The 24113-nt window shown below is 28.8% G+C and overlaps 7 protein-coding genes across 11 annotated transcripts; 4 read left to right on the top strand and 3 right to left on the bottom strand.

The window, feature by feature from the left end:
- Positions 1-204: 204 nt before the first annotated feature.
- Positions 205-1500, bottom strand: LOC132913061 (solute carrier family 66 member 2). Of its 2 annotated transcripts, XM_060971012.1 has the most exons (5): positions 1307-1500; positions 1091-1227; positions 772-988; positions 664-692; positions 205-559 (listed from the first exon to the last, which is right to left on the bottom strand). In XM_060971012.1, the coding sequence occupies exons 1-5, from the start codon at positions 1498-1500 to the stop codon at positions 540-542; spliced, it is 597 nt and encodes a 198-aa protein (XP_060826995.1). In that variant the 3' UTR covers positions 205-539. The 2 variants fall into 2 exon arrangements, with proteins under 2 accessions (XP_060826995.1, XP_060826994.1); XM_060971011.1 differs by having other exon boundaries at positions 205-692.
- Positions 1501-1607: 107 nt separating this feature from the next.
- Positions 1608-4668, top strand: LOC132913043 (uncharacterized). Of its 2 annotated transcripts, XM_060970971.1 has the most exons (7): positions 1608-1693; positions 2351-2665; positions 2797-3032; positions 3169-3449; positions 3559-3850; positions 3935-4303; positions 4373-4668. In XM_060970971.1, the coding sequence occupies exons 2-7, from the start codon at positions 2623-2625 to the stop codon at positions 4532-4534; spliced, it is 1383 nt and encodes a 460-aa protein (XP_060826954.1). In that variant the 5' UTR covers positions 1608-1693; positions 2351-2622; the 3' UTR covers positions 4535-4668. The 2 variants fall into 2 exon arrangements, with proteins under 2 accessions (XP_060826954.1, XP_060826955.1); XM_060970972.1 differs by lacking the exon at positions 1608-1693 and having other exon boundaries at positions 2224-2449; positions 4373-4666.
- An 857-nt stretch (positions 4669-5525) lies between these two features.
- LOC132913058 (N-acylneuraminate-9-phosphatase) lies at positions 5526-11065 on the bottom strand. Its single transcript, XM_060971009.1, has 3 exons — positions 10930-11065; positions 5938-6421; positions 5526-5765 (listed from the first exon to the last, which is right to left on the bottom strand). The coding sequence occupies exons 1-3, from the start codon at positions 11053-11055 to the stop codon at positions 5578-5580; spliced, it is 798 nt and encodes a 265-aa protein (XP_060826992.1). The 5' UTR covers positions 11056-11065; the 3' UTR covers positions 5526-5577.
- Positions 7065-10931, bottom strand: LOC132913027 (neurochondrin homolog). The gene has a single exon (XM_060970926.1). It carries the CDS (start codon positions 9856-9858, stop codon positions 7618-7620), a length of 2241 nt encoding a protein of 746 aa, XP_060826909.1. The 5' UTR covers positions 9859-10931; the 3' UTR covers positions 7065-7617.
- A 261-nt stretch (positions 11066-11326) lies between the features above and the next one.
- LOC132913052 (DNA repair protein RAD51 homolog A-like) lies at positions 11327-12979 on the top strand. Of its 2 annotated transcripts, none has more exons than XM_060970994.1 (3): positions 11327-11466; positions 11716-11827; positions 11951-12979. In XM_060970994.1, the coding sequence occupies exons 2-3, from the start codon at positions 11738-11740 to the stop codon at positions 12884-12886; spliced, it is 1026 nt and encodes a 341-aa protein (XP_060826977.1). In that variant the 5' UTR covers positions 11327-11466; positions 11716-11737; the 3' UTR covers positions 12887-12979. The 2 variants fall into 2 exon arrangements, with proteins under 2 accessions (XP_060826977.1, XP_060826978.1); XM_060970995.1 differs by lacking the exon at positions 11327-11466 and adding an exon at positions 11492-11548.
- Positions 12980-13352: 373 nt separating this feature from the next.
- On the top strand, positions 13353-16513 carry LOC132913023 (dipeptidyl peptidase 3). Its single transcript, XM_060970916.1, has 4 exons — positions 13353-13638; positions 13889-14186; positions 14275-16039; positions 16113-16513. Exons 1-4 carry the CDS (start codon positions 13442-13444, stop codon positions 16259-16261), a joined length of 2409 nt encoding a protein of 802 aa, XP_060826899.1. The 5' UTR covers positions 13353-13441; the 3' UTR covers positions 16262-16513.
- A 94-nt stretch (positions 16514-16607) lies between these two features.
- LOC132913036 (DNA polymerase alpha subunit B) lies at positions 16608-24031 on the top strand. 2 transcript variants are annotated; one of them, XM_060970952.1, is made up of 7 exons: positions 16608-16857; positions 17231-17450; positions 17568-17619; positions 22262-22362; positions 22445-23239; positions 23310-23525; positions 23589-24031. In XM_060970952.1, exons 1-7 carry the CDS (start codon positions 16779-16781, stop codon positions 23905-23907), a joined length of 1782 nt encoding a protein of 593 aa, XP_060826935.1. In that variant the 5' UTR covers positions 16608-16778; the 3' UTR covers positions 23908-24031. The 2 variants fall into 2 exon arrangements, with proteins under 2 accessions (XP_060826935.1, XP_060826936.1); XM_060970953.1 differs by lacking the exons at positions 16608-16857; positions 17231-17450; positions 17568-17619 and adding an exon at positions 19053-19425.
- Positions 24032-24113: the final 82 nt, after the last annotated feature.

Raw genomic sequence — 24113 nt, 5'->3', positions numbered from 1 at the left:
GCATAGGAGTGTCCAAAATTCAGACCTATTTATATGACTGTGACACTGACGACTGATCTTTATCTTCAATTATATTTAAACACGTAAGATACATATAAATTACATAGTTCTGTTATAAAAGTAATAAGAAAGATATATGCTTTTTAATACAAACTAAATACATAATGGAATAAATGCCATTTTTTAATTGAAATTGAATTCCCGTTATATTAACAAAATTTTATTTCATAAAATTTGTACATATGTAATACAATTAAAATATATCAAAAGTTTAATATAATTAAAAAAATATGGTATATCCTTTAAGTGAAAATAAGAAATATTATTTGATAAATGCTTATTTACAATGCTTTATATATTTCATTTTGTGTTTTCTTTTTTTTTTTTGTACAATCAAGTGCACGTATATTAAAAAATCATAAATATTTATCTATAACACAGATACATTTTTTAGCTAATGGAAGCTGTAGAAAAAGTATGTTACAGTAAAGTACTAGATTTAGTCAACTCGAACTGGAACTCTTGTATGTATGGTTGTCTTATTTTGATAAATATATACCTGTGTTAAAATTGCAATATCAATTATAACCTGAAGAGTACCACAAACTTCAAATTGTATTGGAGCTTCTCTTATAACAAAATAACATGTTTTAAATGCATCACCTAATGTCCACATTGCAACCATAACAATACTGAAATTAACAGAAAAATTATTTATTTTATGAATGTTATTCAGGTATCGCATCTTGTTATTAAATTATAATTTTATACCTCATTCCATTAGTTGATTTATTAAAAAAATTACGCAAAAATTGTGGTATTCCAAGCATAGCCTCTGTTAATACTGCAAGTAATCCTATAGTTTCAACAAATATTGGTACATCCACTAATAAATATGTTAGAATTCCTATTAATACAGCAAATAATAGCATAAAATCTAAGTAAGATTGAAAATCTGTCCACTTCCAAAAAAAATTTGCATCAAAATCTGTTTAAATTAAGATTTAACATGAGTTATAATTTGAAAATACATTATTGTGTATGTTTTTACAAAAAAAATTTATTTTCATTTCCCTGTACTTAAACATACCTGAAAATACACGTTCTCTGACTTTTATTACTTGATTTCTGCTTTGTACATTTATACACAGTTTAATCATTATAAACATAGTAACAATCATGCATATACTTTGTAATAAGAGAGGTATTTCATAACGTTTCCCAAACCTGTAAAAGATACAGACCTGTATTAGTATAAATTGATACAACACAATCGCAAATTGTTATATTAAGTAAATGTACAAACCAAAAGAAAATACGTAATGTATTAGCTATTAAAAGTGTAAAGCATACATAAAGGGAGAACCCTTCCGCACTATCCCTTCTTTTAATTTCTCTATATTGTGGCACATAGGGAATAATTCCACCAAATATTATTGCTCCAGAGGCGACCCAGTTTGCTATATCTTTAATAGATAATTGCTCATAGACATTATACATTGTAATAACTTTTTTTTATTTGCATATTTTACTATCTACGATTTTTGGCACACGCCTAATTTTAGGTTATGACTCCAATCTTTTTGAACATCATATCATATCTGCTACGAATCATTAAAATCAAATAAACCTGCGATAGCAAAATAAATGATAAGTCACATACATAACACATACTACTTAAAGAATGAAATATGTAAGTACTTACATACTTACCGTTATAACTTCTATTCAGCATTTACTTTTACTAAAATTAAAGATATTGATAAATCCATGTACATACCTATATACATATATAAAATGTATTATTATAGTTATAAATATTAATAAATTAAAAATTTGATATAAAGTTTAGTTACCTGTTGTAGATAACAGAATTATGATACAGACATAAATTCAAATTATTCAATCATAAACAAAATATAGTCACAGACAAAATATGTTAGGTATCTTTGTAGAAATATAGTGCGATCGTAAATTAACATATGCAGCAACATCATTGATTCCGCGGAATTCAGGATTGTATGTGACTCTTACCGTTGTAGAATTATAAGCAATAACATTAAAAAGACTGTATGTAATTCATTTACTACTGAAATAATTATAAATGCTGTTTATTATTTATAATAATTAAAACTCTGCATTTTAAGAAGATTGTATCTTGTTTATGATTAATTTTCTTTTTTCAATGTTTAAGTTCAAAACTTAATTATCATTAATTTTATATGTATATATATTGTATAAAATATGAGTACGTAATATAGATTAATGAATACATATATGTATATATTTACGAGAAATGTAATTTATAATGTTATGTCGGAATATTAAACAAATAATTAAATTGTTTCAGGCGTAAATTGTTACATAATTTATATGGGATAAACTTTGTAGTCTAGTAAAGAAAAATTATATTGTTGCTTGGTAACCATACAGTAACAACTTTAAACTTGTATGCATATGTTACGTACCTCACAGTATTTTATGTGTAATTAGTAAGATATAAATTTTTGTTAGTGTTGTTTTATTAATTGTTTAGCATCTTTTAACTATTTTTTAAATTAGTACATCAAGTTAGAAATAAGATTCAAAATAGACAAGTAATAATATTATAGTTTTGAAGAAATGACAAGATGTAATAAGAGTGAAGTTAATCTTAAAAGCACTGGTATGAAAAATGTATTTCTTTCATTGTTCCAAATTTTTCAATTTGATCGAAATATCGATGTTTTAAATTATTTAAGAGGATATATATTTTACAAAATTCTTTTTTAACTCGTAAATTTATATTACATGTAGCATACAACCAAAATGGACAAAATTATTATGAACAATTAACAGCATATAACTCTATGAGCGCGCACTTACGACGCATTTTGCTGGCCAAATGTGTTGTTGATGCTAGAAACAGAAGCTACATACGTAAAAAAAAACAAATGTGCAAACAAATAGATTGGAAACCACAGTTTGTAAAAACTGAAATTACAAATAATGTAATTGATAAATTAACGTATGATGTCTCATATCATCCAATGGTAAATTATTCATGTAACTCATTTTTGATCGTTAAGAAGTTTGCACGAAATATAACATAAGAATGAAATTATAAATTATTCAATTCAAAAATTATAAATTATAAATCCAAATTATTCTTTAATGATTAATTAACAGGACTTTTTAAGAATGAACTATGACTCAAAGTATTTCAGCCAGTGTGAAGCTCAAAAGTACTTTACTAATCCGTTATCCGATTATAATGAGATCTGTTCACGACCAAAATCTCACAGTCATGTAGTTTGTCCAAGTTCATCAATATTTAAAACAGGTAGTTCGGAGCCAGTTACATCAAATAGTAAAAATATAAGAGAACAGTCTTATTCACAATCAAGTAATAGTTGTAGAAAGATTTTTAATTCTACAAGCGTGGAAACTGCATTAAAATTTAAAGATAGGTGAGATAAAATTTTGCAATAGAAACATTTGCTTCGTTATTTAAATTGACTGAAATTATAGGTATTTGTTATTGATAAATTATTTATGTTACTGTAAAAATATATATAGAATAGAAAAAAATTCGATGTATTATAAATCTACTTGTGATTATTTATCACAAAACATCAATCATCTTCCATCAGAAGATAGCACATCAAGAAATTATAGAAATTATGAAACCGCTCAACTATGTACTGACTTCATTGATCAAAAAGTACATATAAAGGATGAAGAAGCGAAATACGCAAAATTTATGTACGATATTACACATGAAATAATACTCAATGGTTTGTATACTGATGAAGAACTACAAGAAGTATTTAAGAAACACATTGAAGAAAACAAAACAATTCTAGACACGGTCAGAATAATATCACTTATTATCACTTAAGTTTATAAAATAATGTTAAATGCATGAAGTAACAAACTTTGTGTTTCTAAATAGAAGCGAATGTTGTACGAGATTTATCAATTAAAACTTGCTTTAAATATATCGGATAATTCAGAGGGAGAAGAATTAGAAGATCTTGTATATGCTCAACAATTATTAAATATTTCTGAAATTCGACCACTGATGCCTCCAAGAGGTTTAAATGAAGATAGAGTACTTAAAAAATTAATGTGGTATCAGAAACTAGACGAAATTAGGCATGATACACTAAGCGCTAAAAGTAAATCGGTCATATTGATTGATGCTAATCCCGAATTACATATAACTGAGAGAGATGTTCTAACGTCACTAATAGAAGCTGATATCAATCCCGAAAAAGCTCGAAAAATTTGTAGAAAACTTTTTTTTAAAAGCAAATCATTGGTTTGTTCAACAGATTAAATGTAATATGTAATTTATATATATTACCTTATTAATATAATATCTTTTTAGAACCAAATGATAGAACCAAACAATGGATATGGAATGGAAGAAAGCGATCAATTTGATACCAATTTAACAGAATCTTATAATTTAAACAAAGTAGATGAACAGGATGAAAGTTTTGTGACTGATGATCTTGTAACAGAAGAACATAAAGATATACAAACGTAAAAAATAATAGTTATATGATGCTAAAATATGAAAATAAGTAAAAATTCATAAAATATATTTAATATGTAAATATAACAATATTCGTTTTACAATCAGGAAAAACATTTTAATATTGTTATTTTTTCTTTTATTACTAAAAATAAGTATTACATTTCAATTTATCATTTTATCAGTTTTCTTAAACTCTCTTCAACATTTCTGTTCGTATTATTTTAACACAAAATAAAATATATAATTAAAATATATATATGAAAAAATATATGTTACAGATGTACATATTATATAGTTACAATATATGTGTGTGTATCAAATTTGTTCATGGTATTTACTCCTTACATATTCCATGTATATGTCTCATAATTATAAACATATGTTTATACATTTTTACAATCATTATATTTAATGCATACATTGTACATTATACATTGGCTATAAAATTATAAAAATTATTTATCATTACTCCTATTAGATTTTTTTACTAATATATGGATATAAATGTTCATTTGTACTTTGTATACAAATTACTTAATGCTTACTTATAATAAATTTACATATATATAAACAATTTATAACGTTATCTAAAGCTTGTCTGTAAAAACCAAAATTTATTATAAAGTTAGATAATATACCTAGCAAGTAAATTTAAAAACAATTACACAATTCTCAATTAAGAATACTCTTTCAGTTAAAAAATATAACTTTTATCTCATATAAATGATATAAAATTCATTCCCAGTTTAAAAACTTAGTAAAAGAGAGATCTATAATAAATATACTTAAATCAAATGATATCTTTTTGAAATTCAATGCAATAACACTATCATCATGTTGCAGTTCAATAACAATTTCATTTTTTTCTATTCAATACGAAGATAAAAATAATATAGGAGCCATTTAAGATACTTTTAAAGCATGCTATAATAATAACAATAATAATATTTACTTAACTATGAGAAAATAATTAGCAAGTTCTCTATATGAAAATGTGACCTCTGATCAGCTATAATATTTGAAAAAGTTTGAAGTAATAATCTCTCCTTTTATCAACTACTATCTGACGCATTTGAAGAAGAATCTTCAAGTTCTGGTGCATCAGGACCTCTATTTAAAATACTTAAGAGATCTGTAACATGCCTTATAGTAAAATCTGGTTGTGGATCTCCCCTTAATAAGGGTGGTTTATCCAATGTTGGAATCCAAATTGTACACCCTAGACCTGCTTCTATTCCACCTATATATGGAAAATAATAATCTTTTAAACCGCATCATTTTCTTTATAATGTTAATTGATTGAAATAACATTTTCAAATAAGATTATTCTACAATATTTGAATGTAATATTTTCTAATAATTTGTACATAACTAATGCGCGTGATAAATAAAATATGACAATAATGTAGTACCCAGGATATCAGTTTCCAGTTTATCACCAACCATTACACAACTATCTGGTTTAACATTTAAAAATCGATATGCTTTTCGAAATATTTCCCTTTTGGGTTTTTCCCATGGTAAATCTCCTGATACGAGAATTATATCGAAATATTGTTCTAGTGAAAGTTTTCGTATTTTTTCCCATTGTGCATTAGATGGACCATTTGTGATCAAACCTAAGAGGTATTTTAACCTCAATTGATGGAGCATAGAAACTATATCTGACGGCAGAGTCAAATAATAATATCGTAGACATAACCATCGCTCGTAAATTTTTTTTGCTAGATATGAGTACTTTTCTCCAAGTGCTCTACTCCATAAACTTATACGCCAGACATCCAAGGTGTGAATTACATTATCAGGACATTTTCTAAAGAGCTTCAAATATGTTGTTGTAATCTTCACAGATATATCTTCAGGAATACCATATTCTTGTGTTAGTTCCTCAGCCAACTGCAGATAAAGTTAGAATACCACCTATTAGACATTTTTTTCACTTTATAATACATAAATCAAGCAATATTATAAAATAATGAACAAAATATAAAGTACGCACTAAAGGAAAATAAATGATTTCCACATTCAACATGATCTATAGTATAATGTTTTGATAACTGGGAAAAATGATAAATGTGAAAAATAGATTTTATAAGGAGTAATTGACATATTGAAAGTGAAAAATAACCATTCATTGAATGTGGATTTTCATGGCTGAACCAAGCTCTTGGGAGAAAGGATACAAACGATCAGTTAGGAACTTAGGTCACTTAATTCAGTTTTTGATGATTACCTAGAAAATGCATTGATTCATTGAAATACTCGAGCCGATTAGTGGACACTCGAAGTGGCACCCGCGGTCGTTGCTGTAATCACAACAAAATCAGTTGTGCCAACAACAAATTTATATTACTCCAACCCTAAAAACTTTACTCAAATGGTTGTTGGATGTTAATATTTATATTTATTTTTGCAGATTTTATGCCATGTATTAAATGCAATATAAGGGATAATTCTCACATGATTGAAGTTTATCTAATGTAATTTTCTAAAATTAAAGTAGGGAATAATTTAAAAGATAAAATACTTTTAAAAACAATTTCTTTAGTAGAAAGACCATTTATTATTTTACAAAGCCATTTGTTATACATAAGCAATTTTTCATATATACATTCACAATCTGTATTAATTCCAAATTTAACTTATACAAATTTTCTAATATTTTATAAATTAATATAAAATGTAAAATAGTTTTTCCTAATATATATTCAATATTTAAATTTCTAAATCTATTTAACTCATAGAAACATTTGGTAGCTCTTTTGCTTGCCAGAAAGCTATTTTCAGATATGATTACATTTATATCTGATCTGTGATTGTATACAGGTTTACAAAATTTCAGCTAAACTGAATCATTAACTCAAAATATGAGTGTTATTTTGATGAAATAAGAATTATTAATAGTTTCTTTCATATGCAATATAGTGTAATATAAAAAAGGAAACATGTGTAATACGTATACACAAACAAACATATTACTTAACAACATAAGAATGGATTAAGTATCTTGGCTATTCTATCAATGTACAGATATATAGTACTTTCGTTTAAAACATGATAATAAAATATCGATATAAAATTTTGGATTGTTTTTAATCTCCAAAAAGATGTTTTCCCAGCTCCATCATACGATGATTTCTGCATACTGTTAAAACCCCACATTTCTTCAAAACAGAAGCAACATTTTCATCTGCTTTAACTAAATGGCACAAAAGATCTTCAAAAGCAAACTTTACATTTGGTTGAAGACTTCCTATTTTAATTTTCTTGAGAATCTCAATAATTTCTTCTGCCCAACCTGACTCAAGAGTAAATTGTGAAAGCCAAGGTATAACTTGCAACACCCCAGCCATTGTTTGCATTCCAAGAAACCATAGTTCCATAAGTTCCATCCATCGCTCTTTATATGACATAGCAACAACAAGTTCAGTGGGATCATTGCTTTCATCAATTATATATGCATCCCACAAAAATCTTATAGTAGCCTGAATATATCGACATATAGAAAAATCATTTTTCTTGACACGTGTTGCTTGTTGCTTCAATAAAAGCAATCCCAAAACTGCAAGATGACCATGCAATACTAGATTTTCAGGAATTTGTTTAAGTTCTGGGAGATTATTGAAAATAAATTTTAATAAAGAAATAAATGTTGGTGATTCTTCCACTAATCTTGCCTCTAATACAGTAATGTTCATTAAAACATTGCACACAGAGACCATGGCCACCCTTGAATCTTTGATCGCTTCTGATACATGAAGGTCTAAATCTTCTTCTTTTTCTGGTTCTTTCAATGCTTTTAATCTTTCTGATTTTGGTATTGGTGGCTTTTTATGATGAACAATTGTCCAATGGTAAGATAAACATTCAAACAGGACTTCCTCTTGTTTGTGTTTAATTAAAATTTTTCTAGCGTCTTCTTCTACAGCTAAATAACACAATGCTGGTAATAAAAGCCTCAATAAATCAATTTCACTTAGAGGATCATTAGAAACTAGTTCTCCAGATGATGTTGCTTCATCACTTTTAATTTTAGCATTTGCTTTAGCCTTCTCTGACAATTTTCTATTTCTGTGTGCATAAAATGTATCATTGGCTACTGTTAATACATATGGTAAAACTGCATAAACTTGAGAACGCATAGATGTTGTTTCCTGAGCAAGCCATGCTGCTAATACTCTTACCACAGCACAAATAAATATTTTTTCTTTGACATCTGTTATTTCTTTCATCTTAGATACTGCTGTAAGTAAACCTATAATTGCAGCAAAGGCTCCCTTTAAAACAGTATATAATGACTGTTTTTCTTTTTGGTCTAGGTCCAACTGATCATTAGTAATATATCCAAGAGAAATTTCAATAATAATAAAGCAAGATGTAACTAAGTCTGCATTTGCCATTATAGTTTTTAATTGTTTTCCTTCCACTTGCATTCTAACTTCTATAGATGCCAATTGAATCAATAATAATAAAAATACTTTTGGTTTTTCTTTATCTAATAAAGTCCATTCTGCTCCCAATAAATCTAGCATGACAGAAGCAAGTTTTAGTGCTGGGTCACGTTGGTTTTTGCCTATCTTTGATCCAAGAATATCAGATAAAGCCTTGTGAATGCTAGAAGGCCAAGATTCTTCTTTAGCAGTTTCACTAATTATGTTTTTTCTGCAGGACATTAGTAAAGCTTGCAAAATGGTACATAATTGAAATTTTCTTTCTGTATGATCTGTTTCAAAATCTAATGCAATCTTGTTTATAATAACATGGAAAGGTGCAGTATCTGTTGCATCCCATGCTTCTGGACCAAATCTCTGAACTAAAGTAACTAAAATGTTCAAAGCCTGGTCTGTCTGAAAGCTTTTTTCTGAATAAATATCACACATTTTTGTAATTGCTTTCTGTTCAAGTAAAACTTGTTGTCCAGGAGAATATTGTGCAATATTTTGCAAACAGGTGTATGCTTCACTAACAATAATTAACATATTGTCATCTGCATCTTCATCAGCTTGCGATATAATTTCAAGTAATGCAGGTATATGAGTAATCATGTCAGGATGAGAAGCTAATTCTGATTCTCCACAGAATGCAGAAAGTATAGACAATGCTACAGACTTATATACTTGTGGAGGACAATCCACAGGAACTACTTGTGTAGATAATAATTTTGCTAGAAATTTTTTTCCAATAGCTTCAAATAACACTTTTTTTTCTGCTACTGTACAATCTTTGCTATCCACCAATTTTGTTATCATAAATAATGCAGCAAATTTTTCTGAATCAGTTTCAACAGACTTCAAAATAGTTTCATATTTTTTCACGTTCTTTGAAATACTCATGGCTGCAGTTTATGTTGTTATAATTTAAAGAAAAAAAAATATCTATTTTTATAATCTACAAGTATTTTTCTACTTTTATTTTTTCTCGTACGATGACAAACTTCTAGATGCAATTCACAAACAATTCCAGAATTTTGATATTTACTCAGTAGTATTTAACAAAGATTCACTGAGATTTGCATCTTTCACATGTCACAGCTAAAAGCCAACTGGCAGTACTCCCAGATCAAGCCCCTTAAAACTAGCCTTGCCCTTTGACACACTCACTTAGTCAGACAGAAATAAAGTTATACTATCACAAACATTAATTCCACAAACATGTGTACATTAACATCAAAATATGAATTATTTTCAATACAAGGTTAGCAGCGTCCTTCAAAGAATTGTTTTATTTTACTGTAGAAATATGATATATTAACTGCTTATGTTAAGTTTTGTATTAAAGAAAATAACATAAAAAGCTGTTTAGGATAACCACATTTTATAGAATTTCATTGGAAAAGAATTTTTAATGTACACATAATTCTACCATTCTACCATAACCTTCTCCACATGATATAGCATGTGAATGTAATAGTACAATTAACTGGTATCTTAAGATCGTGAATCGTGAATATCTTCAGTAACGTGCTTACACGCTTTTTCTACGTTCTGTTGAGCGTCTGGACAGTGCAGTAGGATCGGTCGAAAATAACCGTCCGAGAGAAAGCACTATATCAGGGAGTCAGCTCGTATTACACAGAAGCTTCTATTTTCGTACCATCTTCGTATCCAAACGGAATTGAAAGATTAAACGTAAATGTAAATGTAATTACTACGAGATACTTTTTTTTGAAACAGTAAAAGAAGTACCACAGAAAAACAAAAAAATATGTATAAAATTATAAGTAAATTAGCAATATGAGCGACTTTTCATTTAATTTCGAGAGAAAGATTAACTACAGCTTTTGCGCACTCTCTAATAAAGACATACACACACATATGTATTTTCAGTATTTTAATTAATACTGACCGTTTATATACACGCATACGGCTTTTAATATCAATATAATTTCAAATATTTTAGCGTACCTTTCGACATGTTTGATTGTCGCCCTTTCTAGTCTCGATGAGAGTATTGTCCAGATCAAAGAACACAGCGCTTATAGATACATTGGATGAACAAAAATGCTTCTCATGCAAAGTCGCCATTGTCATTGGAAAAGTAAATCTGTTGTTAATTCAACGATGTTTCAATGAAGAGTCGCGCATAAAAACATATAATGTTCATATAACGGTCTCCTTCTGAAAACACTCTAAGGATAAATATACAATTATTTTAATGGTCAGATGTCAGAACAGATTATATCTGTCTTGTCTCGACCTGATGCTTTTCGTTCCTGTCCTGTCCTGACCTTTTCCTCTTCCTTGATTTCTTCTCGAATGAAGAGACATCTTTAATAGAAATTGATATTGATCGTCGATAAATGCGTGATCTAGCTTTTATGTGTATTTATATTTGTGTACATAATTCTACAGATTTAGAGTTAATGATAAATAAAAGTTTTCTTGTTTTCATTCATTTATTTCTTTTTACATAATTATTAATATATTTATTTCAAATAACAGGTATTGATACTAACACAATTGTTAAATACGATATTGAAGATATTGAATAAATTGAATTTAATATAAACAAAATTACGAATAAGTTATTATAAATTATATATTTTATATAACAACATATTATAATTTTAATGTTAAATATTACGTTATTTATATAAATAAAAAGCAATGATAAATAATGCAAATCGTGTAATTTAAAGACACTGTAATATTGATGGCGCCAAAGTTAACACTTGTTTTTCGGTTTTTCAGGTATATTATATCTTATTAAAAAATGACAGCTATGGCAGCCACAGCTACTCTTCAAGGAGATGAAGAATTTGAAGAATATAATCCACAAGCAAAATTAATAAAAACCCTGGAAGTATGTTGATTCTTTAACCTGTATCATATTCTTTTTCCTCGTTTTTTTTTAATGTTTGTATGAAATAATTTATATCATTTACAAAATTAAATTTAATATTTAATAACTGTGTTATTTGTTCAGGGAAATGGCATAACAGCTGGAGATGTAAAAAAGCTGGAAGAAGCTGGCTACTATACTGTGGAAGCTGTAGCCTATGCTCCAAAAAAGTGTTTAATTGCTATCAAAGGTATCAGTGAAGCTAAAGCAGATAAAATTTTGCAAGAAGCTTCCAAACTTGTTGTAATGGGATTTAAGAGTGCTACTGAAATTCATCAAACTCGTTCCAATATTGTTTTTGTAACAACTGGTTCTAGTGAATTGGACAGACTATTAGGCGGTGGTATCGAAACGGGTTCTATTACAGAAATATTTGGAGAATTTAGATCAGGAAAGACTCAATTATGTCATACGCTTGCTGTGAATTGTCAATTACCGATAGATATGGGTGGTGCAGAAGGAAAATGTCTTTACATAGATACAGAAGGAACTTTTAGACCCGAAAGATTAATTGCTGTTGCTGAAAGATATAAGATAGCAGGGGATTCTGTATTAGATAATGTGGCATGTGCTAGAGCTTATAATACAGATCATCAAACTCAATTACTAATTCAAGCTAGTGCTATGATGACAGAATCTAGATATGCATTATTGATAGTAGATAGTGCAACTGGTTTATATAGAACTGAATACTCTGGAAGGGGAGAATTAGCTGCTAGACAAATGCATTTAGGTAGATTTCTCAGAATGTTGCTCAGATTAGCGGATGAACATGGTGTTGCTGTTGTTATAACCAATCAAGTTGTGGCACAAGTTGATGGTGCAGCTAGTATGTTTGGTGGCGACCAAAAAAAGCCAATTGGTGGTCATATTTTAGCTCATGCAAGTACTACAAGATTATATTTACGTAAGGGTAGAGGTGAAACTAGAATATGTAAAATCTATGATTCACCCTGTTTGCCTGAGAGTGAAGCAATGTTTGCAATAAATGCAGATGGTATTGGTGATGTCAAAGAATAATACTATATTTCTCTCCTTTAAATACTTATGATTATAAAAGAAATTATTTCAAGATGTGTTTTCCAGAAAATATAAGATAGTATTTTTATTTAATTAATGACACTCTTTAAAGATATATAATTTGTTTTATTATATAAAAGTATTGAATAAGTAGAAAATATTGTTATATGATTATTGCGCAACATATGATCTAATAAATCTAATAAAAAATATCAAATACATAAAATAAGACAGTAAATACTAAATGTATAAAGTAACATCAAATATATAGTAGTAATTTTTATTTGTTTATATTTTTATAAGTAAATATGTACATTGTAAAAAGAATAAATTATATATTTGAAAATTTCAAGAAGTTGTTTGTGACCTATCTCAATAAACGGCAAACTTTTAGTGAATACAAGAACTAGATTATCTAGGAAATTTTGGTAATGTTTTTTATACTAGGAAATATATATAATAAATTAATATGTAATAGACAACTCTTTAATAATAAATAGTTCAATTGTGTATATAGATATAAAGAAATAGTTAGTTACTTTTGCATAAATTGCAATGTTTAAATTGCACCGTGAAAGAAATATATTGCAGATGTGGCCATTTTATGGGCAGAAGATTGTTTCACAAACCGTGCTTAAGTATTTTCTACGGTTTTTTTCATTTAACATTAGTATTAAGGAAAAAAGAGTTGGATTTATAATTCCAAATACGGATAAAAACGTTAAGCATTTAAGAAATAATTTTGTTTCAAGGTTGGTTATAGGCAGCGTCATTTTTATTTCACAAGATATGTATACGTATACATATAACGTATATATGTATAAAAGGACAAAATTTTCACTTTAATTTCCTTCTTAATATTTCTGTGGAACGTTATAATTGTAAAAAAGTTTTCTGAATTTATTAATTTAATGATTGTGTTTTATTTTCATTTATACATAAATTTATAGTATAAATTCTATAGTATAATCAATAAATCTATTATTTTACTTTGCATTCCAGTGTGAAATTATTATCTACAAAAATGAGTGAAGATAATTCCTTGTTTACTTTACCGAATAACCAACCAATAATTGCTTTAGAATGTGATACTGCATTTAATGCATTAACAAAAAAGGAAAAATTATATGCACATTATTTAAGTCAAGCTGCATGGAATGGTGGTCTTATTGTTTATGTACAAACTTCCCCAGAATCACCATTATTATTTGCCCTTTTACATAAAATTTTCTTATCTGAAACAATAAATGAATTGAAAAATTCTGCATTTAATGCTGGTGTTAGTGAAGATGAGTTCACAGTAAGTTTATATATAATATATGGAATAGTAATTTTAATTTTTAAAAATAGTTCTTAACATTAATTGTACAATTATATTATACTTTTAGGCATTTTTAGTGTATTCTTGTGGAATCTTTGCAAATGCTGGTAATTATAAATCTTTTGGCGATAGCAAAATAATACCTAACTTGCCCAAGGATAGATTTGAAGCCATAATAAAAATTTCAAAGGCATATGAAAATAATCCCAAAGACATTGAAGAAATTTGGAATAAAATTCAAAATATAATATATTCTACAGAAGGAAAATTAAAATCTTTGGGATTAGGTGAAAAAGGGATTACAACTTATTTTTCTGTTAATTGTACAGACAAAGATGCAGAATTAGTTAATGATTTTATGCAAAATAAAGGATTAGAATCTTATAATGCCAGATGTTTTAAAATAGCAAATAAACAAAATGATTCTGAAGGTTCCAAAAACATAGATATATATGAAATCAGATTAGCTTCTGTGGAGATCAATGATAATCCTAATATTACATTGTCAGAAGAAGTATTTAAAAATGCAAAATTTAAAATTACAAGAGGAGACTATAGCAAACTTTTGATTCCAGTTGTTGATAATATTCAAAAAGCAAAAGAATATGCTGCAAATGAAACTGAAAAGAGTATGTTAAATAAATATATACAGCATTTCAAGACAGGATCTTTACAAGATCATAAAGATGGGTCTCGTTTGTGGATTAAGGACAAAGGACCAGTTATAGAAACTTATATTGGTTTTATTGAAACCTATAGAGATCCAGCAGGTCAGAGAGGGGAGTTTGAAGGATTTGTAGCAATGGTAAATAAAGAAATGTCCAAAAAATTTGCTACATTAGTAAGTAATGCAGAAAAATTTATACCAAAGCTTCCTTGGGCCAGAGACTTTGAAAAAGATGAATTTTTAAGGCCTGATTTTACTTCATTGGATGTTCTAACATTCTCAGGATCTGGTATCCCTGCAGGTATAAATATTCCAAATTATGATGAAATTAGGCAATCAGAAGGATTTAAAAATGTTTCTTTGGGTAACGTAATTCCTGCAAATATGAAATTAGATGTACTGCCATTTTTATCTGAACATGATCAAACTCTAATGAATAATTATAGAGTAGCTAGCTTTGAAGTACAAGTTGGTTTGCATGAACTTCTTGGTCATGGAACAGGTAAATTATTGAGGAAATCAGAATCTGGTTTATATAATTTTGATATGGGAAAAGTAAAAAATCCTTTTACTGGAGAACCAATAAATAAATTCTTTTTACCTGGTGAAACATATGATTCAAAGTTTGGGTCAATGGGGTCTTCTTATGAAGAATGCAGGGCAGAAGCAGTTGGATTATATTTATCTTTAGAGAAAGATATACTAAGTATATTTGGACATGAGAATTCTGAGGCTGATGATATAATATATGTTAATTGGTTATCTTTATTATGGACTGGTTGTGCAAAAGCTTTAGAAATGTATCAACCATCTACTAAGAAGTGGCTGCAAGCTCATTCTCAAGCAAGATATGTCTTACTTAGAGTTTGTTTAGAAGCTGGCAATGATTTTGTTAATGTTGTAGAATCTGAGCCAGGGAAGAATTTATTATTAACTGTTGACAGAACGAAACTTTTGACAGTTGGTAAAAAAGCGATTGGAGAGTTTTTAACTAAATTGCAAATTTATAAAAGTACAGGTGACATTGAAGAAGCCAAAAAAATGTATGACAAATATAGTGAGGTACCTGAAACAGGTCCACATCCATGGGCACATTGGAGGGATATAGTTTTAGCTCACAAAGAACCACGAAAAATATTTGTACAATCTAACACATTTGTAAATGGTTTGTATTCATACAATTATGTACATTTACTATAAATTCTTATAATATTATTAATTTATGTATCATGGTACAGGTGAAAATGAAGTACAATTGAAAAATTATGAACCCAATTTTGCTGGAATGATTCAGTCTTGGATAGAAAGATTCCCTTCTGCAGATGTTTCACAAACACTTATCGAACTTGCAGAAAAAGACAAACAACATTTTACACTAGAAAATTAATTAACTACTTAATACTAACATTGGCCAGAAAAGATATTTTTTTTATTATGTATACTGTAATGTTTATATATGTATATATGGATAAGAACCATATATATAATTACGAAAAAAATGGTTTATTGGTTTTTTAAGTACTCTAATGAATAAGAATTTTATATAGAATGAGATTTGCATGTGAAAATATCAATATTTATGCATATAACTATCCTAATAACATGAAATATATTTGTAAAATTATACAAACGACATAAAGTTGTTTTTATTATTTATTGTATATTTCGTGCGAATCAAATATTCATACATTACTTATCTTGAGAAAAATTTGTACGGACCGCCTTATGATTCTGTATACCATTTAGTATACTTGAATATATAGTATGTTTTCCTCACACTATATACCATTCATCATTCGTAACTGTAGATTCTAACTCTACTGGGTACTGCAGAGTACTACGCATGTATATTGATTTATTAAATTGGCGGGAAAAGCCTAAAGAATATTAGTTTGTGTAGTAAAATGGTGTCAGAAGAATCGTTAATTCTGTGCTTTTCTAATTTAGGTTGTGATATTTCCGATAAATCCGTGATCGATAAATGTAAGTTACTTATGGACTTATTGTGTAAATGCAAGATATTTATTCTTAACCTATACAAATTTCCTAATCAGTAATTTATTAAAAGCATCATTTGATCCGAGACAGACATATTCTCTATATTTGATGATATATTCGTATTTGATTGCATTATTTGTACTGTTAAACAATTCTGATAAATTCTATAACATTTTGGAATATTTATACTATATATCATTGTAATATGTACACATTTATGTAACTTAGCAAAATACGTTTATATATATAGAATTTTGTCAGATATTTTTAATATTTATATTCGTTCTTTGTCATTTATATAAAATATATTAATATATTACTTTTATTCAATATACCTTTAAAGAATTTTTTTGAATAGGTATTCAGCTATGTCATGATTATAACACAGATGAAGAAAAATTTGTAGAATTATGGGTAGCATATACAATTCCACATTCCTTAGATATTGATCCAACAATAAACAATCTTATTAAGTTTGAAAAGGAAGATTTAGAAAAAAACAATAAATGTTCTTTAGATGTTCCTACCCAAGTAGTATCAAATATACATACTGATATACAGTCTAATACAGAAATTACGTATCCTTTCATGTGTTTTTATTAGTAACAAATTTAGCAATTGCTTATCTTTCTTACTTCTTTAAGTTCATGTGATTTTCAAATGTTATTCTTACATTTATTTATTGCATATAATAGTGGTAAGAATGTTTTGGATATATACAGCAGTGGAGAATGCCCTACATTAAAGGTAAGCTTTCATTTTAATCATTTTTTAATTAGTCATATTTTGTTACATAAAAATTAGTAAATATAATCTGACATAATATATATATCTTAATATTAATTATTTGTAAATATTTTTATCAATTAAGAAAAGTTAGCAACATTTGACATACAGTCTATTATAAAAAAGGATGAAAATATGTTTTAATATGCTTCATCAATAATTATTTTTACATTTATAATATTTTTCGTCGAATTTTGAGCGGGCTATTTTGAGTTCAAAAATTACTCGTTCTCCTTATTCTTTCTTTCAAGAGGGAAGGTCTCTACCCTTGTAATGGTCTTCCGACATTGTTGCCAGATTTATCAAAGTATTCTTTATAAATTAGATGTCTAAAATTATTACATATAACTAAATTTTGTTATAAAATTTTATTTACATTGTAGAACGATTTTATTTTATTCTAATTAAAAATATTCATAAATATTTTGTCTCTTAATAAAAATATTTAGTTTGAAAATATACATTCTATACTGTCGTTATAATAGAAGTCTAACAATTTTGCTAATAGATTATAATTATGAATGTCCTATATCGTAAGACATACAACATTTTATAATCTTAAAACATAGTTTCCATAAGTGCTTCTATGCATATAATGTTGTGTAAATGTTATGTTTTATAAAGTGTTGCGAAAAAAATGCCCAATCTTTTTAATGCAGCACAACACATAATAAATATTTTTTAAACATAGTTTCTTAGAAAATTGTTGTATTATATATAGGAACAATCTATTTTATATTGAACCTCAACCTTGGCAGTGTAATGATTTACATCGCTTTGGCAACACTGTCTCACATTCTTTATGGTCGATCTATGGTCTATAGTAGCAATGACGTAAGGTTTCTACCTGAGGATCTTATTCTTTGTAGAACGTTTGGAATTGTACTTTACAAAGTTATACGAAGTAGACAAAATTTTTAATTTAAATTACTGTCATATTTTTTACTTATTAGTACGCTTAACTCGATTGCAAATTTTGACTTCAAATTTATTAATACACATAGGAGGTTATACGTAATTTTTAATATATAAGAAGAATACCGTTTAAACTTTATTCTATTTTTTTATTTTTATCATATTTAAAATTGATTATTATCAACATTAATAAAATTTAGCATCTTTTTAATTAGCAAAATAAATTAGAGGTGTAACAGTAATGTCTTCTTAAATTTTTATTTCAAAGTAGAACTTTTCTTTGTATGAACTTACTATTTTATTTTATTATTTTACTTTTTTTTGTTAATGTAAGTGCAAGGTATATTTTAGAAGGTTTTAACATATTATTGTATCATTTTAAGCAACTTATGCAATAGTTAAGTTTTATTCTTTAAAATGTTTTATTTTATTTCTAAGATATTTCTTTTTTATAAAAATATAGAAAATCTTACGAGATTATAATATTGTTATTGGCAGTTCTACCATTTATTGCAAATCAGAACATCGTGTTCTTTATTATGCTTACTATTGATGCCTAATGTTAACAGTAGTGAAATTCCCGATGCTATTTCCCGGCAGGTGGTTTCTTGTCCTGAAGCGCTGTTGTAGGATCTTGTTGAAGCACCATAATTCCCGCCACAAAAATCGTCCAGGTAGATCGCCGCCATTATCCCCTCCTCTTCTTTCCCAGTCTCCCACAAAGGACACTCTTCGAAGGAGGGGAATGTTGGAATGATTCTTATTGGTAGAAAAAGGATAGTGTGCCTTCTCATATCGTATAGAGAGGGATTCTCCTTCCATCTAAGAAAGCTGACCAGATTTCTTCAGAGGGTACGATTTCAGTTTTCAAGGACCCAGACTCCATTATCATCCTGATGCGCGCGTGCGTGCGCGCTTACAGAATTTCTGAACAAAGCGTTATATCTTTCGTTTACTCTTATGCTTTAGTTCTCAAGTTGTACTGAAATTTACGGGTTGTAGTTTGCTAAATAATTGATTTGTTCGTGTACGAGGCAGTTATAGTTAATATTTTTAAAAAAATTATTCGGTACGGTGAGATATCTCGATGGCGTCGAATCGAGACGCTACCGCTTGCCTGTCAGCGAAGTCACGCGGAGTCGGAGTGTATTATTCAGTGATTTACCGGTTAACCGTGTATTTTACAGTCTGTATGCAAGCTGTAAATTGTGTGTAAATTTTGTTGTGAAATAGTTAATAATTTGTGCAAAATAGTATTATACGAGCGAGTGTAGTGTGTATTATATGTTGAAATGGTCGAGTAAAGCGTCAGCCATTATGGAATTCGGTTTGAGTGAATTTCATACTCGAAAGTCATTCCGCCAATCGTATAACGTTTCGCGTCATAACGACCTGTTGCTATTGTTATTGTTGCTGTTATTGTTTATTCAATTTTTTTTACTTCTTCTATCATTTCATACCATACAGTTCCATATTTATTGTGGAAATGTGCCAGGTTGATTGCACAGAATCGGAAAAGTTGTTCGTTACGTATAAAGGTTGCTTATTCACATTAAATTTATCATTAGATGTCGTTACAAGAAATACGAGATAAATGTATTTGCTAACATTAGGAAGGTTTACGGATAACCTTATTCACATTGATACACATGCGTATATATATATATATTATATGTAATAAAAACAGTGCTGTACATGAGAAAGAGAAAGAAGATCGATTGTCGTTGTGTGCGTACACGCGAATGTCGTCGACCGTTCGTTGGTCGAGAGTTCTCAGCGTCGCGTCGCTGCAACCTGTTGCTTCAACTCAGTCGCATGCTTCTTTAGATTTACTTCTTTCTTCATATATACATTTCAGTGTTTTGATATTTTCCAAATATTTGATGAGAAAATGTCTCGGGTCACTAAGCAAAGGTATTATTTGATTAACTATTTAGTGTTATATGTTTTATGTTTGAATTACATATACTTTCTTGTCAAATAATATTCTGTATATATGTATATCCTCACAAATATACATGATATTTTTATATGAATACAAATTCACATGCGTCTGCGTGTGCATTTATATAGGATAGTTTTTTGAAGTTGAACCTAATCGTAGGTAATTCTACATTTTCCTCTTGTATGCTGTATAAAATTTTTTTTTAAATACTTTTAATCAGGAGTATTGCACATAATTATTTTTGTTATCGCTTTCTACCTGTCCAAAAGTCTGCAAGATTTGTATAAATAAGTAATTTGTTAGTTTAATAAGATTAAATTGCGTGTAAATTATAACAAAATTTTAGCTTCCTTAAGCGGCACTTGGTTCAAAGATCTGTTCTTTAGGGAGTTGCTTATATCTACCAATTAAATGCAATTGACCAACAAGTGACAGTGCGATCTCTTTCCTCTCTTTGATCCAATTTCTAACTCCTCGATATTCTTTCTTATATGTATAAAGTAAGTGAGAATTTTGGATGATATAGGGAAAAAAGGAAAAAAAAAGAACAGTTGGATATTTGTATTGAAAAGTGAATGAAATACCAACGGTTCTTACAGCATGCTACAACTGTATCTGGTAAAAGCTTCATGTTATTTCCCACGGTATCTCTGTGAATAGTGGGGCAAAAGATTGCCAGGGGCGGATAGTTTGCGGAGAGAGGGGTAGAAGGAGAAATACTCTTCATGTATTCGTCAGAAAAGAGGGGGAAAGAGGACAGCTCAATGATAGATTCAAAGTTTTACATGATCTGGTACAAGTATCGTTCAAGCAAATTTCGTATTTGTTATTGATATTTTTACAGAGAATTGCTCGTATTGGCATAAATCTCATCTTCTAATATACTTTATAAATAAATTGTATAGACATAGATCGATCGAAAGAATAGACTATTTCGAAAGAATTAGAAACATTCGGCAAATTGAACAGTTACTGTAAAAGAAAGCAACAGATTAATTTAATGTAAAAGTATCGAACGCAAAGTACAAGATATGGACAGAACTAGATCGAAACAATACGTAATAGAGTGCCAAGAATGACCAGGTTAATAACAATTAACCTTCTTCGTTATGTTGACTCCCGAAGATCATGCTATAACTGTACACTTTTTATCATTGTAACGTTACCGGTTAAAATAACTGTTTATCTTACTCTTTCTGCATTTATTCACATTCTCCTGTAATCGCTAATTAGAAAATAATTTTTAAATATCGATAGTTCGAAGCATACAACATTAGATTCGTATGATGCAATAAGGAAGGCGGCAGAGAAAGAAAACAAGCGAAAAACGAGAAAATTCATCTTCTCCAAATTTGCCAAATGAGTGAAGGTCTAGTGCACAGGAGATCAAATTGTGACTAGATCCACACTCATTAAGCACGTTTGGATTCAAACATCGCCGTTTCATTGATAATCATAAAATAAGTTTTCCCATATTAACGCGCAACCGTTTCAAAAATTTGTCATTGTTATAAACTTTTTTCATTTATGAAACATTAATACGATGTAAAACAGATAATTCCATAGGCGAGTATGAATGTGGTGCGCGTTATGGTTTACTTCGTGACTAGATACATACTCGTCTACGGTGATCTGTTCCACTCTTAAAATATTGTGTGTAATATATGAAATATATATATTTCTAACTTGCAGTAAAGATTATTTTATATTATTATATAGAATACCGTTTTACTTCTTTTTAAGCAAACTAAAAGAGCAAGGAGTCCAACAGCTGAGACAGAAAGCAATAATAAATTACGAGCAGTAGGCCATACGTTCACACCGTTAAATTATACCTCACAATCGTAAGCACACTATCGAATCATTTTTACTTACATGTTTGTGTAATTCGATACTGCAATTAGTACATTTCAATAATTGTTATAGTGATGTTCCAATTCGTGCACCTAGTACAACGGTTAGAGGCAAAGTCCTTTTACTTTTTGGCCCTCCCATTCAAAATTGGAAGAAACAAAACGAGCACGATGTATCGATCGTTAAAGCGGATAATTCTCATATACCTAAAGGCGCATTGTACATGTTTGAAATGTTTTCCAATCAGGGAGCCATTCTTACCATGCATTGTCAAAATTTTGGCGAGCGATTGTGCCATGCTTGGAACGCCATTGAACCTCCTAATTCGAATATACGTTACATTAGAAACATAGCGCCTATAAAACCAGTTGTGTTCAGAACATGGGGTAGATTATTTATAACAGCCGAAAAGCCTAGTGGAAGAAAAATTGTTATGCTGGAAGGTACTAAAAGGCTTAAAATTCAGAAACAAGCTCCCATTTTACATCTGAATCTTAAAGGAATTAAGCATTACTCAGTGTTTACTGGTCAGATCGTTGCAGTTGAGGGTATTATCACTACTGAGGATACTTTAACAGTAAATAAATTGTTTGTTAAGGGATATGCACCATTATTCGATGTACCCAAAATATCGAAAGATATTAAAATATACGTTGCGGCTGGTCCGTTTACACCTTCTGATAATTTAAATTATCAACCTTTATGGGATCTTATGGAACGCGTTGTAGAAGACGAACCTAATATGTTAATATTAGTTGGACCTTTTGTAGAATATACACATTCTGAAATTAAAAAATGTAGTTTGAAAGAGACTTTTCAAGATTTTTTTGATACGCTTTTAACGAAGATTCTACAATATGTACAAGGGTATATTTCAGTTAATAAAGTCATGTTAATATAATAATGTAAATTAGCATTACTATTTTTCATAATTTAGGAAATCTACTCGCATTATATTGGTACCTTCTAATCGTGATGTGCATCATCATCCGGTTTTTCCAACTCCGGAGTTCATTCTAAATACAAATAAACTTGGATCGAATACGACGAATATTTGTAGTATGCCAGATCCATGCATAATAAACGTAGATGGTTTACATATAGGAGTAACATCGGTTGATGTACTTAGACATCTTGGACAACAAGAAGTATCGTAAGTGTATCAACATCTAGGTAATAAAATATAAATTTTATTGTAACAAAAGTTTATTTTTAGGAATACACCTGGAATGGATAGGCTTGGTCGTTTGGCCGAGCATGTATTGTCTCAGTCTTCATTCTACCCTGTATATCCTCCTCCTCCTGGCTTGAATCTTGATACCAGACTTTGGAAACAATACGCTTGTTTTGAACGGCAACCCCACGTGTTGATCTTACCTTCCGACGTTAGACATTATTGCAAACCATTAAATGAATGCCTCGTTTTGAATCCGGAGCGATTACAAAAGTACATATGTGCTAAGTTATGCGTACAGCCAATGAATAATGGAAAATGGGATCCAAACAGAGTATCTTGTGAAATTGTAAAAGTCTGATCGCTTTTTTCTCATTTTTTCTTATATTTTCTTGTGATGTAAGGTACGATAATTAAAATACAAAAGTAAAAAGTTTGTGTTTTTTATTTAAAGAATGATGTTAATAAAAAGAATTTGTATATAATTTGTGTTTTCATGCCTTGATTTAAGAGAAATGAATGTATAAATATTATTTTATATCGATTTAATACCATGATTTCTCTCAT

Source organism: Bombus pascuorum, chromosome 12 (genome assembly GCF_905332965.1).
Source record: "Bombus pascuorum chromosome 12, iyBomPasc1.1, whole genome shotgun sequence".
Classification (NCBI taxonomy): Eukaryota; Metazoa; Arthropoda; class Insecta; order Hymenoptera; family Apidae; genus Bombus; species Bombus pascuorum.
This window is presented reverse-complemented; position numbering and strand designations above follow the sequence as displayed.